We start from the raw sequence: 18,243 nt of genomic DNA, 5'->3' as shown, positions 1-18,243 counted from the left end.
TTAAGTTTGATTCCCACTATAATTCCCCTACTTACTGTATTATACAGGAAAAATCAGTGATTGACTGCAGAATTGTTTTCACAGTCAAAAATTTGTATCATGTGATAGCTCAATTTTCACACAACAGATGTCAGCCACTGGATATTTTTCAGCTAATCATTTTGTTCCTTTGGCTGGGCATGGGAGGAAGAAGCAGTTTTGAACAATTCCGTTTCAAAGACTCTCTTCTGCAGAATGCTTTGAAGCATTTATACTGTAATCATCATCCTTGTTGCATGTAGTAGATCAGAGTATAAGTTTTAGCTGTAGTGCATTAAGTACATAAATGTCGCCAATTTTATATAGCCACAATTCCTGACTTGGTTAGAAAAGAGAAGGGAATGAATCACCATTGCCTCATGGAGCTAAGAGGAATCAGCTTCAACTGTAATAGTGGAGCATGACAGTTTTCCTCAAATATGTTCTTTTTTCCTGAACTTTAAAGCCCATCACAGGTGGAATTTTGGCTCAGACAAATGCAGAAGGCAAAATTGCTTCTATGGGAAGACCCCATAAAAAGATGGATAAGATGGGGACTTGACTAATTGTAATTGCTGATGAAAGCAGATAAATGTATGTGCACATGTGGTGCCAGCGAGGAAAGATTTTTATCTCTGAGGGATACCCAGAGCACTTAGATTAGGAGAGAAGAAGGAATACAGGAGCATGTGGAGGGAGCTCTGAAAAGAGTTCATGGCTTAATATGGAAAGAAGAAATTGAGATTAAGAATAGGAAGCTGTGGGAAACTTTGAGGTAGATGCAAGACTGAAGACATTAATGGACCGAATAAATGCTTAAATAAAATGAAGAGCACATTAAACAATTCTTAATTTTAAAAATAGCTTTACTTATCAATATTACATTTTACCTTCAAATTGCTCTACCACATTTGAGTTCTATACTACCACTTACCTCTTTTTTTGGAAAAACTCCAATCCTACCATGAGAAACATGGTTGTTTCCCTGAAATTTCTATAGTCTTGATGCCATCTCTGCATATAAGAAAGGGTATATAGAATTTCATCCACAAACATGAAATACAATTTTTTAATTTTTTTTTTTTTTTTAATACACACTTTACTTAGTGCTGAATACTCACAGTAAATGCTAAGGACTCCTAGTAAACTTGCGTGTGGGAAAAGTCTGCCTGCATACCCCCCTCCCTCAATAAAAAGAAAATTTTTAAATACCTAAAATATTTCTAAATGAGATTATTTCTATAGAATGCATTACCATTTGAAAGGAACAAAAAGCATCTTTGGAGAACCACAGTCAAAATTATATGAGATCCCCTTTTTCTTCTCAAAAGGAGTTGAGAAGCTAATAGCCTTTTTTTCTTCCCTACATTACACTCAGTTATTTAATCAGAAAGTGTTAGAAAGCTTTTTCATACACTAAATATTAAGCTTAACTTTCAATATAAGAATGACATAGAAAAAGCCTGAACACATTACATGGGAAGTGACAAAAAAAACAAATGCAATTCAGACTGTGGAGATGTTTATATTGGAGCAAAACGTTTATCTTACTGCATCGCCATTTATACAAAGTGACTACTGGTACACTTTACAGGTAAATGCTCTAAGTGAAAAAGGCACTTTTACTGCAGTTGGTTAGTAGCCAACTTTCAATTGCTTATTAAAGATAAAATAGGGGACAGCATACCATAATACATAGCCACTTACAGATTCAACACAAAGAGCATGAGAAAGGGTCCATGAAATGCCAGCTCACTATACAGGACAAATACTGATACAATCTTTGGAGAAACCACCAACTATCTGCCTCGGGAGCTAAAAAAGTGGCACGTATCTGGGGGGGAATAGAAGACACCCCACTCCGTCACTTTTAAAGCTAAGTCCAGAATTGTTTATTCTACCTGCGCAATGCCATTCAGAAAATGGTAAGATATTGAGCCTTGCACAGCCTAAAAAATGCAACAGAAATCCCACTATGAGAGTCCTTTCCCCTCACGGGCTAGGGATGGCACACTGTAATGTAGTAGGCATCTACTGTAGGTCCTAAACGTGGTAATGGGAAGTGACAAGTAAATATTTTTCATTTGGTTTGTTGAGGGGAAAATTACTCCCATAGTCCTCCAGAACAAGCTGTTTGGACCTACAAGCATAACAATGAGGTTTAAGTGGTGTACTGGAATCTGCCTGGGACATAGATATACCCTGTTAAGAGGCCTTAATGAACAGTATTACGCAGAGCTGAAACTGATGTTGCAAAGCCAGCTACAGACTTAACTTTAAATATGAGAGGAACTGTTTTGGCAAATATTAGTCAGGATTATTTAATGTCTGAGATTTGCTCTTTTTTCCAAGTTTTTCTAAATAGTGCAGGAGGAAAAATTAAATGCATAAACTGGTTATGTACGGTCTCGGCAAACAAAAGAATCTGGTGCTCATAAGAAAATGGGAATGGCTGCAGAGAGAGCTGGAGGAAAAGCACAAATGTGACTGTGCCTGTGACCCAGTTCTCAAGATATGTAAAGGCTGGGCTTAGACCACTCTCACTCCTTCACTGCTAGCTGTTTCAGACTAGAGAAAGCCAGTTGGCTCATATGATGATAAATTATGAAATACTGTTAGTGACGTCGAGACACGTTAAGGAGTAAGGACAGACTCAAACTTGACATTTATTTGTGGCTCAAGTCATTGGAATTACAGATGTGGAAAAACCAGCTTTAGATCACCTGGTCAGAGCAGAATTCCTACAAATAAATGGTCTTTCAATAACCAGCTTTAACTTCTTAGTGTAAGACAAGAAGAAAATTGTGAAAATAAAATTCAGCTTACTGATAACTATTTCATATTACAGTTTAATTTAAAGCATAAAAAATACTGACCTCATATTCCTCCATGTTTACTTCATCTGGCTTTATCATTTCAAGTTTAGCTTGAGCAACCTTCATTATGTTACGGCACCTTACAAAAAGTAACAAGAAATCATGGAAGATTACTGGAAATTCGCAAAGGATATTATCCATACAAAGACAGCAGCCTCAAACAGTATAAGCTACAGCCTTATGCAAAACAGTATGAAAACACTGTGGAAAATGTGCTTTTTATTATGCAGCGTATAATCAGCAGGAGATGGCATACTTTAGAAGTACATGTGATGGAGGCCTGTGCTATTTAAGAATTACTACTTGTTTTATTTTGCTAAATTGCCACATTGCTCAGTCTTTCTTTTTAATTTAGAGGTCAGATGGCTTGAAACTCCTGGATATTTACTTTGCAAAAGTAACATTAGAGGATTATTCACTATGCAGAAATCAGACTAATGTTCTCTACCTTACAATTTATTTATTTATTTAAATAAGTAAGTATATGGAATTTCAAGTGGAAAAGAGACATTGTCCTGCATTCAGGTAAGTTACCCACATAGCTTGAAAGGCTTTGCTGTCTACTGCTGGCTTTCAGGGCAGTGAAGAATGCAGACTACAGAGCCTTACACAGTGTTTTGAAAGAAGGTACAGAAATCTATGGGCAAATTTATGAGCAACACTGAGTATTTCTCCTTATTTCAGAAGGATAGAAACCCAACTTCTTGTTTAATCTTTTTATAGAGTTTTTTATAAAGATTATATTTTTTACAAAATATACTTGCAAGCTATTGACTAGAAGATAAAGCCAAACAAACACATTAGTCTTCCCTCTATTACGTGCACTATCTGAATACAAAGGGGCGTCTCCACCCACCAGAAAACGTTCATGAGCACAGGAAATGAGACATGCAGATCTTATTACCTTTCATCAAAGCTGAGATTGTGATCTCCAAACTGTTCCAGTAATGTTCTCTCAATTATCTTCTTTGGTGCCTGGTTTTGGATGAAGTAAACAATTGCATGACGCAAACGGTAATCACATTCAGGTGGTGGATCTTCCTGGGCTAATTTTAGCAGACGCGTGTATTCCAATTTAATTGCCTAAATAGTTTTAGAAATATACATTATTCTTTCTGGCTTTTAACTCTTAAACATCACAGACACTAGCAGGATAATTCATGTCCCATGGCCTTTTGCCTACAAAATATTTTTTTATCAATTCCATAACTTCTAACAAGTCTGAACTATATTTAAAAAACAAACAGACAAACACACATAAAACAAAAAAACGCAAAAAAATCAGACAAACGGTAAAGTTGTTTCTGTCTCTCCCCAACTAAGGCTGCCAAAATCCCAGGTAGACCTTTACTTCAAAAGCAGTCCCAATCCCGTGCTTTGTCTCCCTAAGAAAAGGTTTATCCAATCCCTAGGGAGGCCTCTTTAAGCATTTACAGTCCAAAAGCAGTATAAGATTTCAGACACTTAAATCTCGTAAGGTAAAAAAGGTACCTTTAATACGTGGTTAAAATGCTAATACATGAATAAAACAAATTCTACAGAAAGTTTAATAAACATGTATGATTTTGGAAACACTAAGTGAGAATGGGAAATGTCTTTCAACAAAAATCAAATTGTAGGATTTCTGAAGAAAATAATACTTCAATATGAATAGTATTAGTCTCCTATAGAGCAGGACAGAGTCCTCACTGAATATTTTAGATCGACTTCAGAGGTCGTCAGAAGCATTTACTTTTCCAGCTTTGCCAGCACATTAGATTTTAATGAACATCATCTGTTATGTTCATTAGATTTTGTTCACCGAAACTATATAGCACGAACAAGAGCAACAACAAGAAAAATAATTTAAAAAATGGTGAAAAATGTAAATATGTTCCATAATTTATCTCTCAAAATAGGGAGGTTTGCTAACACTAAATGTCGACTTCAAACAAATGACTTAACACAGTAGCTTGACACATGAGCAAAGTTTCAATACAACATATACACAAAATAAGGCTCCAAAGCAGGCAGAAAAATACCCTGTTCAATATTTCAAATTCCGTTATGTTGAAATACCTGGCAGTAGCAGGTAACTTCTTGATGTTTAACTATCAGAAATTTGGGCTCCCATCCTCTACTAATACACATTTTGTTTCAGGACTAAACATGTGGGTAGGATACTATTTATACAGGCTTAAACACAGAGCGTGTGGAGAACTGTAAAACTTAAGAGAACGTTCTGCGTCAGTATTTTTAAATACTAATCATATGCATTATCTTTAAAAAGGAAGTTTGGGAGAACCATTTATAAATATCAAAAGCAACAGACAGAGTTTCTATTATCTTACATCAGAAGAAGTTCTACCATTAGAAAACCAACATGGATAACTATGCAATTAAACCCTGTTTATTGGGGTAGGCCAGAAACAAAAAGTAATTGCTAGTAGACATTTAATTTTTCAGAGAATTACTCAGAAGTAGGAAAAATGCAACACAAACCCTATATTTTTATATACATATTTAAACATAAAATGGTATACTACAGATTCAGAAATCCTATGTACAATGAAAAAATAACACTATTTCTTTACACAGAATACAGGAAAAAGGGATGGTAGAAAAAAGTATTACATGCTTTCATTTTCTCACTGAGAACGTTATATAAAGACGTTAAGGCAAACATTCTGCAAGGAGCTGCCTATAAAGTTTAAAGAAGGATGATTGGAAGAGGTCATTGATCAAGAAATATCTTAATGGGTTTGTATTAGTCTCAGGCCTGAGATTTAAAGGGGGAGTGAAACCATGGCAGTAACAACGACCCACGTTTTACCTGGGTTACACTAAAACAAAGACATCATAGAAAAACTCCCATAATTTTCTGTAAATGCTCATTTTATAAAAAACAAACACATAAAAAAAACCCGGAGTACAACAGTATTAAAAAGAATCATAGAAGCTTTTACAGTAAGTTTATGAAGTAACATGAGATTTCATCTGGTATGTTTCAAAATACAAATTTTGTTACTAAGTAAGATTACTTCATCTGCATACGTTAATACTAATGTATTCCTCAAAAATGAAGCATGTTCCACCTCTTCCAAGTTATTGCAAACATGATGCAGCAGAAAATGAGTAAGGAAGCTTTTCTACTCTCCAACAATTTAATGTCAGAACATTTTCTCACTCAAAGACAAATTCTGTCCCCCGTGAAGTGAAGATGTTTAAGCATTCAAAATTAAAGACCAAAAAACATTTCAACTGAGCATTGTTTTGATAACTCTGAAGCACTAAATACAATTTTACTTTGAACTGCATTTATGTTTTAAAATTATCAAAACACCCTTCATATCCAAAAAAAATTTCGGTGTAATTAAACTTTCTAGTAAAGAGTTTGATTGGATCAAAGGAGGATTTTTTTTCAACTTAAAAAAAATAAAAAAGATTGACTTCTTTTCATTAAGTAATAAATCTGAAAAAAAAAAACAGCACTGAATTCCAAACAAAACCTATTTCACTAAACAGAGGCTATGGCAGGTGTCTCTCCATTCCCTGAGGGCAGGCATGGTTAACAGAGACAGCCCTGCAAACAAGTGTTATGGTCATAAAACTTCCCTAAGTATCCATTACAAAAACCCACACAAACAGACAAACAAACAACCCCATGAGATTTCAGTTTCCTTACTAAGGGGTTAGAGAATTTATTGGGGGGGGGGGGGGGGGGGGAGAGGTTGTTTGTTTTTGTTTGGTTGGTTGTTGTTTGGTTGGGATTTTTTGTTTCTTTTGGTTTTTACAATTTCTTCTAGTGCAACTACACTATAACAATTAAGAAGAAAACAGACTGCTACTCAATGACAAGCAAGAAACTTCTCCCCTCCTCCAAATCACATTTGAGAGGATTTTACATCATGTCAAAGTAATTCCCTTTCTAATACCCTGAAAATTCAAAAGATCATGAGCTAAAAATTCTCAGAAGTTTGTGTATCTAAGATGACTAACACATTTTTAAATCTGGTATCATTGTGAAGAGTAATAAGCACAAAAAGCCTAATGTCTAATTCCCAGTAATAAAACACTGCATAAATAAATAGTATTGATATCCATGCAGTTACACAAAAGAAAGTAATTTAGATTTACTAAAAATCTTTTAAAGAGTACAAAACAAGAACATCTCTTTGAAATAAACAACAAATAACTAAACACTGACGTCCCTGGGTGAAAAAACTGATGTCCCAAACAGTCTAGCGAAGGCATGTTTTTTGTAACTAACGGGGAAAAAAAACCCTCATATTCTTATTGATTACACGTCTAGGTTTCATGCTACTTGCTACTATTATTAGAAAGGTAAAATGCAGAAAGATATATAAGCTACCGATATCAAGGCAGTGTACTGCTGAATCAACAGGGAAGTAGCTGTGTATTTTTCAAGGGAGAAATATCTAAATGGAGGACTGATATCACAGAAGAGTACGTATAAACACTGGAACAGTCTTAATATGCATCAAAGGGTGGAGGGAGAAGGTATTCTAACAAAAAAAGTCAGAGGAGAAAAAGTTGAAAATGTTAGTTGTACCTTAAAGAACCCTGCTTCTGGCCCACACCTGTCATAAACATTCCTGGCTTTACCTATAGCCATGATAATACCTTGCATGTTCGGGGTCAGCATGACCTGCCACAAGGGATTTAAGGTAAAAGTTTTGAATGATTAATATTTTAATGACCAAATTCAATATGCTTTTAGTCTCATGCAAGATAAAAAGCAACTTAATGCATGCATACATTGAAATGGCACATTTCAATACAGATCTGGTGTGCATATTCTGCAAATCAGTCATGGCATGTGTATATATTTTTACTGTAACAACATATGATGAAAGGAAGCTTACAAAAAATTGAAGAACTGTGTCAAATACAATTTAAAAGTTACATGGTCAAAACTTCCCAGGAAAGGAACATGCATTGTTCACCATTAGTATCCATTAGAAACTGCACACTGAATGAGTGCTACCCATGGCCACCCAAAGGATTTAAAAAAAAAAACCAAAAACGTTTCAAGTAGAAAAATCACCCAATCACACTTTATATATACTATACTGAAAACATAGTCAACTACACCGCCTGTATTTTATGTGTATTTTAACATCAAAATAAGGGACCCATTGTTGCAAATGCAATTGGTCCCTGAAGCATTTGCAGACAAATTCTTAAAATGCAAACCCAAAACATTTAACAAACACAAAGCCAAACACAAGAGACACATCTCACAGCTATTCACATCAGTTATATACAAACAATTTGATACATCTAGGTTACTCAGAAAGGCCTTTCCCCTTTGTTATCTGTGAGCAAAGAAAAACACACTCTCTCTCCCTGCCCAAAGTATAGCTGGCACAGCAACTGGCACCGCAACAAAAGATGAAGAAGCCTAGACTTTCAGGAAGAGTTTCCCATACATAAGAACAACATTAAAAAAAAAAAGTGAATACACTTACAAAAGGAACGGGGAAATTGGGAAGAAAGTTATCAACCTCTAGAAAGACAATGGCATGGGGAGAACAGTGAAAAAAAGAGAAAAACAAACAAACAAACAAAAAAGCAGGTCATTAGGTGAGGCTAAATCCTCATGTCTTTAAAGGTGGAGACTACATATCTGTGAGAAGCCAAACTCAGTGTGACGATGTCAATCAAATAATTTTTTTCCCCATCCCATACTCCCAGTTACAACTGATCACAATTACAGGGCAGAACGACCTGAAATAGCCATTTGCCTAGGGAAGTAAAAGCTCCCCACAGCCCACCAAGAACACACGCTCAGACACCTGAGAATATGGGCTGCACCAACACTATCCCCAACCAAAACAAACATGGAGTAAGCAGTGTCAAGGCAGGACAGTTTGATGACCTGGCAGTTTTGCTTTCTGCTCTTAAAATAGGGCAGCAGAAAATAATAGCTCTCAGCAGAAAATAATATCTCTCAGGATAACATGGGGCTCTCATCTGTTCCTCAAGTAGTACCAGGTACACGCACCACCCTGGGTCTCAACTGGGAAGCTTTGGAAAAGTCAGCTTCACCAGCCATATCAGTTTCAGGTTATTTCCATGGATAATTTAATCCCTGAAGTCTGAAAAGCTTAACCTTGGCAAATAAGGGATCGGACTTGAACATTAGCTTTATTGGACTGACAAGCAAGCACAAACATTAAGAACATCACTCACTATCCTGTCACTTTTTAAATAATAAATTAGTAGTCCACAGTCCATCACCAGCATTTCAAAGGCTATCTGGCCTAACACAAACATTCAACTTCCACAGCTAAGAAGACAAATATACCTCCAGTGTAAATGGTACCATGCAAAGCGTGCCCAATTAGAGTAGCTAGTGCTTTCCTTTCATATTTCATTACAAATTAAGACATTGTTAAGGTTACAAACTAAGCATTTAGTTTTGCAGAAATCTGTTAGGTGTCACGATGTGCAAACATGCCAAAAATTCTCATCAGGCAGCACAAGAAAGCACCGGGGAGGAGCGGTGCACACAATTGCAATCAAATGTACCTCATCATCATAACCCCCCTCCTCTGACTCAATCACAAAAGTCCCTACATCAGGAATCGCCACCTCTACAACTCGTTGGTTAGGAGCTGGTTGAGCTGGGGCATTATCAGAGCTCTGCAGAAGAAAATCATTATCAGTATGTGTCGGGGGAAATAAAAAAAAATAAAAAAAAAAAAAGATAAAATTACAGAGACACGCAAACTGACAGGCGGATCAAGTAAAATGATGTGCACTGCTGAAGTTCTGAAAAAAAAATAAATATCACTTATATTCTCTAATTACTTACAGTTTCTTAATTTTTTAAGCACTACATTTTAAAATCAAGCTATCATTATTAAAAAGACTTCATTTGTCCTTTATTCACTAATTACATCTTTACAGGTTAGTATGCCAGTATTGCAACTCTAACATTCATTACAAATTTAAGGCAGTTGTTAAAGGATGAGTCTGTGAACCACCACTTCTTTTCATACATTCCACAAAAAATTACTAAACATAACTGAAGTACCTGGTGAATTCATACTAAGGGATGGCAACAAGCCAAAGGCTAACATTTCCTGATGCTCTGGGAAAAAAAAAAAAATACAAAAAAGCCTCTAGCAATTAAGATATTTGAAAGAATATTTAAAGGTCCATAACATTCAACAGGTTCATTTTTTTAGAAAATTAATTTGACAGAAAATCAGGGGAAGATTATGTTAGTCACTGAAATTCTTGCTATGTTAAAGTAAGTTTTAAACAACAACGGAGACTAATCTCAGCTCCTACGGTCTATCTTTGTACAATAGCCAGTTTACAACATTTGCAGAACTTAAACCTTGACTCTAATCGAAGCAATCACAGAGTGCCATGCTACTTGTTCTGCAACTATTACAATAGTCTCATTTTTTAACAAAGATTCCAGAAACACACATAGTATCTATTTACACCCAGCTCTGTATAAATACAAAGGAAACCTGTGCAGAGGGTAGAAAAAAGGACAAAAGGGCAGAAAATGGACACAAATGATCATGTGGTAACTAACTTACAGTCCTGTTTGTTACATGCTCTGATGTTGGCTTTCCTTCTTTTAAAATGGAGAAACAAAAAGCGGAGGAAAGGAATATATGCCTGCATGTCAGAATGCATATGGAAGTATAGTAATTAAAAAGCATGCTGATACACTGAGAAGAAAGCACAATTGCCCAAGTTAAATTGGGTATACAGAGAGCAGCTTTTAAACATTAATAGAGTACCTTCAGATTAGCTAGAAATTACCTTTAGATTCTAACAGCTGAAATACATTTGTTTCTAAATAAAAGCGTTTGCATAGTTTGGGGTTTTATGTTCTTATTTTTAAAGAACCATCCACCTTGTTGCAGAACAATGCAGTGAAAATATTGGAACAAGAGGCATCTGCCTCATCAAGCCTATCATGGTGTTCCCCATGTGGTTCCTCAACCACAGTCTTGTAAAGTCCTGAGGCTGATCACTGTCCAAAGTGTCATTAGTCTAAACTAAAACACTTGATCCATTGAATCAAGTCTGTAAGATTCTTCCACATCCCACTGGGATGGATGCCCACAGACCCTAGAAAAAGGACAGCATCATGCAAGATATTTTATCATGGGTTTGATATCTTCATAGCTACCCCTTCAGCTGGAGGTAACTCATATTAAACAAGCTCCCCCTAAGCTGTTTGGTGCTCCGAGAACTCAAAAGTCAGATATGCAGTAGCTTAAAGCATTAGTAGTAGAGCATCTTTTCATCCAGGGTTAGATTAGTTTCCCTTTTGGCTTTGATTTCAGTTTAGCAGAGAAAGCGTGCTTCTCTGCTCTCCCGACACCACAGGAGAGAGGGACGTCAGGTGTAAGAATCAACAAACTGTCACGTCATTTTCAAAGGCTTTAAGAGGACTTTCCTGTTGGCCCCAAAGGTATCTGGGGCTAGACTGCTTTTGTCTAATGAGGAATCATACCTGAAATTAGGAAGCATGCTTCAAATTTTGCATGGATCTAAATTGTTCAAATCGTTAAATCTCTAGTGGTTACTAGGGGTGCCTAAGGAAGCTATACTGTACATTTCATATGTTTTATCCTTACGGATACAGTTCCAAGACAGATGCATGTATTGCTTTAAAGGCACTTGCTTTTGTGGCAAATACATTGGTCATTTATCTATATATTTATAGGGAAGCAAAAGAAAAAAATGTTAAATATTAGTTTCATTAATAACTCATGAAGTAGTAAATTTCCAATTCCTCTTAGTATTTGTTGTATGAATTGAAAACAGAATCACCCAACACTAATTCTTATAACCATTTTAAGTTAATATATGCATCTGATGAATTACAAAAAAATAATTTTCATCAAGCTGTGAATTTGCATTAAAGCTGTTGAAAAAAATCTTATTTTTGAAAGCTACTTTAACTTCCATAGGTCTTTCAAGGGAACTCAATTATAATCTTACATTTCTCAGATTAAAACCTGAATGTTTAAATCAGTATTTTTCAAGTCTTTTATATGGAATGTCAATGTTTACTCCTCAAAAATAAATGGAACCATCTAACATTTTGAAAAGATGGTGGGCACAAACACGATTGTCATTTGAACAATATGCTGCACTCTGAACAAGTACTTTAATCACATAGAGGACATCTATCTTAGTATTTTTCTTCTACTATAGTACACACTTTCTGGGTGGACTTTAGTGTTTAACGGTCCCTGAAGAAATAGCAATTTTCAATTCAAAGTTTCCACACATGCCCCTTTTTATCAGCTATTATATCATTTCCACTTGCAAACTAAAAGCAAAAGAAGTATTTCAAGCTTCAAAATAGCCTCACCGTATCCATTACAGCTTCTGGACTTCTATCTTCTTGTTCAGCTAAAGCTTTATTGATTGCTTGCACAGAATCTTCTTTTAAGTGCTTTGAAAGATCAGTTCTTGATGGCTGTTCTAAATATTCTGGTTCTCCTGCTTGAACTTAGTGACAGAAATAAAATAACAATTTTGCGTGTTAACATAAGCATGAATTCTGAATGCTTTACTTTTATTTGGATCACTGTCCCATAGATAAGATAACCCACACAGAAAATGCAGGGTAGGTCACACCATTCACAAATACAACTTTACACCGGTCTGTGTCTCAGGTAATTTTGAACATTTTCATATAAATGGACCCATGATTTTATACTAGGAACAACAAACCTGTCCTGTCTATAGACCCATTAAGGCTCTTACATGAGGGGTGTTCATCAATCACACAGGGGATGACTGAGAACAAAGATAAGATCCGACTTGGACTTTCTGTGGCATACAGACCCAATATATGGAATGACCTACAGCCACTTAAGTGCCAGATGTATTTTTACTTCGCAAAATAATCAACACATTATATTCTTCTGACTTATGGGAAATCGTAAAGTCTTCCCCATTTGAGGGCAATAAAATTGATTACCATAAATAGCATCTTATATTCCTTACATGATGAAAGCAAATTTTGGCAGACAAATAAAACACTCATTTACTACTTTCCATTACTAACAAAAGAACTAAAACCAGTCTCAAAGTGTTTGTGAAGTCAAAACATATAGAAGATGAAGTCACTCTCCACAGAATTTGCAAAAAGAGAAATGTCATTAAATCACTGCACTTTTTACATTCAGTTTGTAGTCATAGATAGTTATAAGAAATATATGTTCAGTCTTAATGACTCACATACAAGAATGAGAATATCTGGACAGCAGTCTCACTACACAAATCCATCATGTCATCTTTCATATAATGTATATACAGCCTTCTGCAATGAAGCAAAAGGATGTAACCTAAAACCTGACAGTTTTTTCTATGTCAAAGCAGGCATATGTTTTACAGTCAGATTGCCAGTGTTCTTTATTAGCTAAGTTCCTAACAGCATTGGCCTCACTGTTGCTGTTCGGAGTCTTTTCCACAGTTTTAAACACCCTCGTTTTTATATAATAATTCCTTAAGTGGGCCCTACTATTGCTAACTCTATTCAATACATCACACCAAATAAATTATTCTTCTCTTCAGATCTAAATTCTGTCCTAATTTAAAATTAGAAGGTAGGTCTTCTCCTCAATCACTCTGAATAGAAGGATATACATCACTTACGGACTAATAAATTCTCAAAATAGACTGGTGAGACCTGTTAATAATTACCTATCTTAAAAGGCCAAAGTTTCTATGAAAAAAAAAGTTTAGTAAAAGCTAAGCACAGCTGGGGGGGAAAAGGCAGAAGAACCAACAAATAATTTTTTCTTTAAATAAAAACTAAAATGCAAAAAAACCCCAACAGACTAAACCTCAAGTGCAGTTACCTTGGCCAAGTAAATAGTTGTAATTCAAGATTACACAAATTAACTTTTTCTTCTTCCCTTAAGCTGTAAAACAATATATACAAAACCCAGTGATTTTTGGTTCTACTCCTTTTACAAACAGGTAGAAGAAGCTAACCTGGAGCAGGTGAGGGTGCTGGTGCCCTGGGTATCTGAGATAACAACTTCTCCTGCTGTGCTTTCTGAGCGAGTTCTGCATCCCATTCTTCGAGTTCTTTTTCAAAACGTTTATTGTCTTCCTTGACGTAATCCCTTAGATCAGAAGGTAGCGTGTCCATTCCAACAAGGATCTGTCCCGTTTCTTTGTTAAACTCCTCTGCAGTAACATGAAATATCAAGTTCAGAAAAAGAAAGAACAGGGGAAAAGAAAGTATGTTCATCAAATTTCCTCAAGTGAATTACTGGAAACATACAGTACAGCACCAAAACCCCAAAAGTATATTACTTTTAACTGGTTTTATTAGCTGTTGGGCACTCCTCTGCTACTGAGATGCATGGCTATGCATCTTTGGGTTATATGTTCTTGAGCACCATCAGATCATTGCCATTTTGAAAGTTGAGCCTTTTGGGCCATGAGCACCCTATGATTGTGACCATTCAGGAAAAAAAAAGTCACAAAAAACCCCACCATAGCTTGACTGCATTACTGCGACATGGAGTTGGACACAACTCAACTTCCCAGCAGAAAAGGGGAAGGAGAGTGGTCCTACAGGAATTTGTAAAGTCAACTGATAAGAACACCAGCTACATGAAGTAACCTTCCTTTTTGCTTCGAGAATGGTCTCTGCAAGAGTATCCCAGATCCTGGGGGATCAATCAGCTGTAATTGTCCCTCAGCAAGCAGGCCTCAGACTTAATTAGAGTGGCACAGCCACCCTACAGGGCCCATAAACCCTATGGCTGTTAAGTCCACTACTAATCTGGCAATCTAGAAGTGTCAAGGTTAATATCAGTTCTCATTTAAAAACTGAACAAATGCACACTCTAGCTTTCTGCCCTATGAAAAGACAGGAACATGAAAATTTTCCACCACCTGTTTTTGAATCTCTGGCCATTTTCATGGTCAGCTCCCTAACTGCCATTACCAGGCCCCACAAAACTCATGCTAAGGGATCTTTGCCCTCTCTCCAAACACTTCCATACAAGCCTTATAGCTACATACTACATGACCTGAAAAAAATTTTCCCAATCTATGTATTACTTTGGTTTAATATGTGGTTGGTAGGTCTACGTTATTCACATTTCAATACACTGCATAAAGCTTCAAGTTTCCGTGCTCCAGTAAAGTTTGTCAGAGTTCTGAAGCTTATGAAAAAAAAGCTAGACAAGGATTTTAATGTCAAGAAAGTAATTTCATTTTTTCCGTATTTCTGTTCTAATCTTCAGTGAGATAACATCTCCAAAATTCTGAACATGTGAGCGCCTGGCTAAGATGTTTACAAATTAGCAAACTTAGTTTATTTTGCTCTCTTAATAATGCTGAAACACTGGCATTGTCTTTATTAATCTAAAAGTTGAAGAGCAATTGTTCCACCCACAAAAACAATCCAACTAACAGTTATGACCATAAATAGAACTTTCAATAATTATTAAAACCATTTCAAAAATCTAGAAATACATCTGAAGGAAGCTTGCTTTATCAATATATTCAGCTATTCTATATCATGCAGAAAACATATCTGTAACATTACCTTGTATCAAGTATTGTTCCTTATCATTGATATACATTAAACAATATGCACTGGCATTCCTGTAACCACCAAAAGAGTCCCGTTCCAACTCTTCCCAAGTTGACTTTGTCACAGAAATATCATTGTATTTCATCCATCTGTTCTGGTGGTGGTCATAAATATATGCCCAGTAGTGTCCTGCATTAGCTTGACCTTCATGAACTAGCACAGCATGCAACCTATAAGGAACCTTAAAAAAAAAAAAAAAAAAAAAAAAAAAGAAAAAAACACAACAGAACAAAAAAACCCAAAATGTCAAACTCTCCTTGCCAACATTTAGTTTCTATACCCGTCAGCAATAATAGCTACATTAAATAAAAGTAACAAAAAAAATGTTAAACAGGATCAAAACACGACACAGAGGAAAAACAAAAAGGTAAAACTAAGGACTTTGAACTATTTTACTTACCACTACTAGTTACAAGAGATCTTAAAAACATTAGTGAGTCTATAGCATAAATGTCCACTCTGCTGTCTTTACTGCCAGGCATCCTTCTCCTAATTCCTTAATATTCCTACTTTCCTTGTATCTACAAAAAACCTTCAAATATGTCAGCCTTGAGTGTCTATGATCTGCTCCAGTTCTAACCTGGTAAACTTGTCCTGAAGTCTGGAAAGGCATATGCAAATTCAAGATAATAAACTGTGCTTTCTATGTACCAGTTAGAAAGTTTATTTAAAGGAATATCTGGGAGTTGAATACTTCCATTAGCCAAAGGTAAAATTCTTTCAGTAGAATAGGAATACAACTGTTTTCCAGTATTTTAAACCTATCAGTAAAAGCATTGCTAAGAGAAGTGGGAACACATGAAGAAGTCCTCTCCTCCTCCTGAGGCAGAGAAGGAAGATACCAGTTTCTAGGATCAATGTAAAAAGTATCCCAGGTTACATGTGTTCACCGACAAGTAAGAAGAATGGGAAACTCAGTTTCTATGTAAGTAGTTGGAAATCTGAAGAAGAGAGAAGCAGAATGAATGAGTGCTTCCTTACTTACAAGTCTTTTAAAAGCAACTTGGTGATCGGCTCATTTTAGCCTGCTGAAACAGCACACGCAACATAAAAAGGAAAAGTCATCTTCCCTGCTATGCACAGTATGCCTGAATGACAGCAGCTCAGCTAGGATGAAAAAACTGAAACCATCTTTTACTGGTGTCACAGTCTGGACTGTAGATAAATGGTCTATTTAATATAAGGTGTACTAAATATTTGTTGCAAATATCATTTGAGCACCACAATAATTAGTAACCACAAATACATATGTAACTATGACTTGAGAAACTCCTTGAAGTTATTTTTAACCTGATCATTCTCTTCCAGGCTATATGCAAGTGCTGGAGATTTTGCAACCCCCCTTGAACTGTAAAGCTGGCTGACTGCACAGCAGCTGGAATCAAACAGACTGTCATCCCAGAGACTAAACCACACTGTAAATCTCCCAAGCACAAGTAGTATACACAGAAGAAATCCTAGCAAGTCCTTAAATCTGAATGCTCTGGGGTTTTTAACATCTGTTATCAAACCAGTGTGAAAGTCTTCTTAAAATGATTGCAAGCCCATGCATACGCACATAAACACATGCGGATCCTGATTAAAAAAAAAAAAAAGGTAAGACCTCGACAACAAAATTTCCTCACCTTAAAGTAGGGCATTAAAATCCCAGGTGAATTTAAATCATTTTACTTAAAACCATGCTAAGTGGGTCAGCTTGAGGGCCCCTACCCTTTGCTCCAGCTGTCAGTTGTCCACACTGAGCTTCCAGGAAGGTTCCCCACAGAGGTCTGTGACTGGGGGACAGGCGAGTTCAGTGCCGACAGGCGTCTCTTGCCATTATATCAACAGCAATTAACAGTACAGGGCAACACAACAAGTAAATATTTGGCATTAAGCTTATCTTACACTTACTACTCATGAAACAGAAATGGAGCTTCACATGTAGCTACAGAACAGATATATCAAAGCTGATATATTAAAGATGAATTCCCACAGGAAAAACAGGTGTCTCATTTCCTCACAGCAAGTTCACGGAAGGAGGAAAATACTCCAACAAGCAGCTGATGAAATATATTCATTCAGGAGGACGAGCCAAAATAAGAATTTCAGGAATATATTTCATATGACAATTTGACAAGGGTTTTACAGACATTTGTAGTTTCCTTAGAACCAAAGGAGACACAAGGACAAGATTAAGAGCTTCTCAAATAGTTCATAAAAACACTAGGAAGTACTCTGCAAATATAATATGTTCTCCTTAAAAAGTCTAATTTTATGTGCCCAGTCCTTATCGACTCACAAGAGAAAAGCTTTCAGTCCTACAATTGTATCATTCAGAGGAAAAGATCAATACTGTGAAACTGCTCCCAGAGAATGGGGCAATACTAAGCTATCCAATCACCCAGATGCGGAGGCAGGCAGGGGGAAAGTAGACAGCTATACGCACCTGCCTCCTTCCTATTGTGCCAAAACACCCACAGGAAGAAAACCAGCTGGGCTGCAGAAGGGCAGCCTTTGCTTCCAGCCTGTGATTTCAGATGGGTTCAGTACCTACTTGTTCCCTAACAATCACTTAACACACACCACTACTTTCAGGCTCGGCACAGGAACCCCCTCTACAAATCTATATACCATCTTCATCCTCCTCCGTTTCTGGAATTCTGTTTCAAAACGAAAACAAACAAAAAAATCTAGTCTACATTATATAAATCTGCACTAGGACAAAGTGTTTTACTAAGTAATCTCCTTTTTCCA

The 18,243-nt window shown here is 36.3% G+C and overlaps 1 protein-coding gene across 10 annotated transcripts in view; it reads right to left on the bottom strand.

Annotated features, from left to right (window-relative positions):
- USP25 (ubiquitin specific peptidase 25) overlaps window positions 1–18,243 on the bottom strand; it is a 110,893-nt gene that overhangs the window by 21,590 nt on the left and 71,060 nt on the right. For 5 of the 10 annotated variants that reach the window (XR_012676764.1, XM_075170517.1, XM_075170504.1 and 2 more), the window contains 8 exons: window positions 15,460–15,688; window positions 13,887–14,084; window positions 12,253–12,392; window positions 9,429–9,542; window positions 7,447–7,542; window positions 3,799–3,977; window positions 2,895–2,973; window positions 953–1,032 (listed from right to left, as the gene is read on the bottom strand). Coding sequence is in view for 8 of the 10 variants with exons in the window: in XM_075170517.1 (XP_075026618.1) it covers window positions 953–1,032; window positions 2,895–2,973; window positions 3,799–3,977; window positions 7,447–7,542; window positions 9,429–9,542; window positions 12,253–12,392; window positions 13,887–14,084; window positions 15,460–15,688 (1,115 nt within the window). In the remaining 2 variants the exon portion in view is untranslated. The remainder of the gene's footprint in view (window positions 1–952; window positions 1,033–2,894; window positions 2,974–3,798; window positions 3,978–7,446; window positions 7,543–9,428; window positions 9,543–12,252; window positions 12,393–13,886; window positions 14,085–15,459; window positions 15,689–18,243) is intronic. The other 5 variants (XM_075170546.1, XM_075170581.1, XR_012676774.1 and 2 more) reach the window with 4 other exon arrangements.

This window comes from Calonectris borealis, chromosome 1 (genome assembly GCF_964195595.1).
Source record: "Calonectris borealis chromosome 1, bCalBor7.hap1.2, whole genome shotgun sequence".
Taxonomy (NCBI): domain Eukaryota; kingdom Metazoa; phylum Chordata; class Aves; order Procellariiformes; family Procellariidae; genus Calonectris; species Calonectris borealis.
This window is presented reverse-complemented; position numbering and strand designations above follow the sequence as displayed.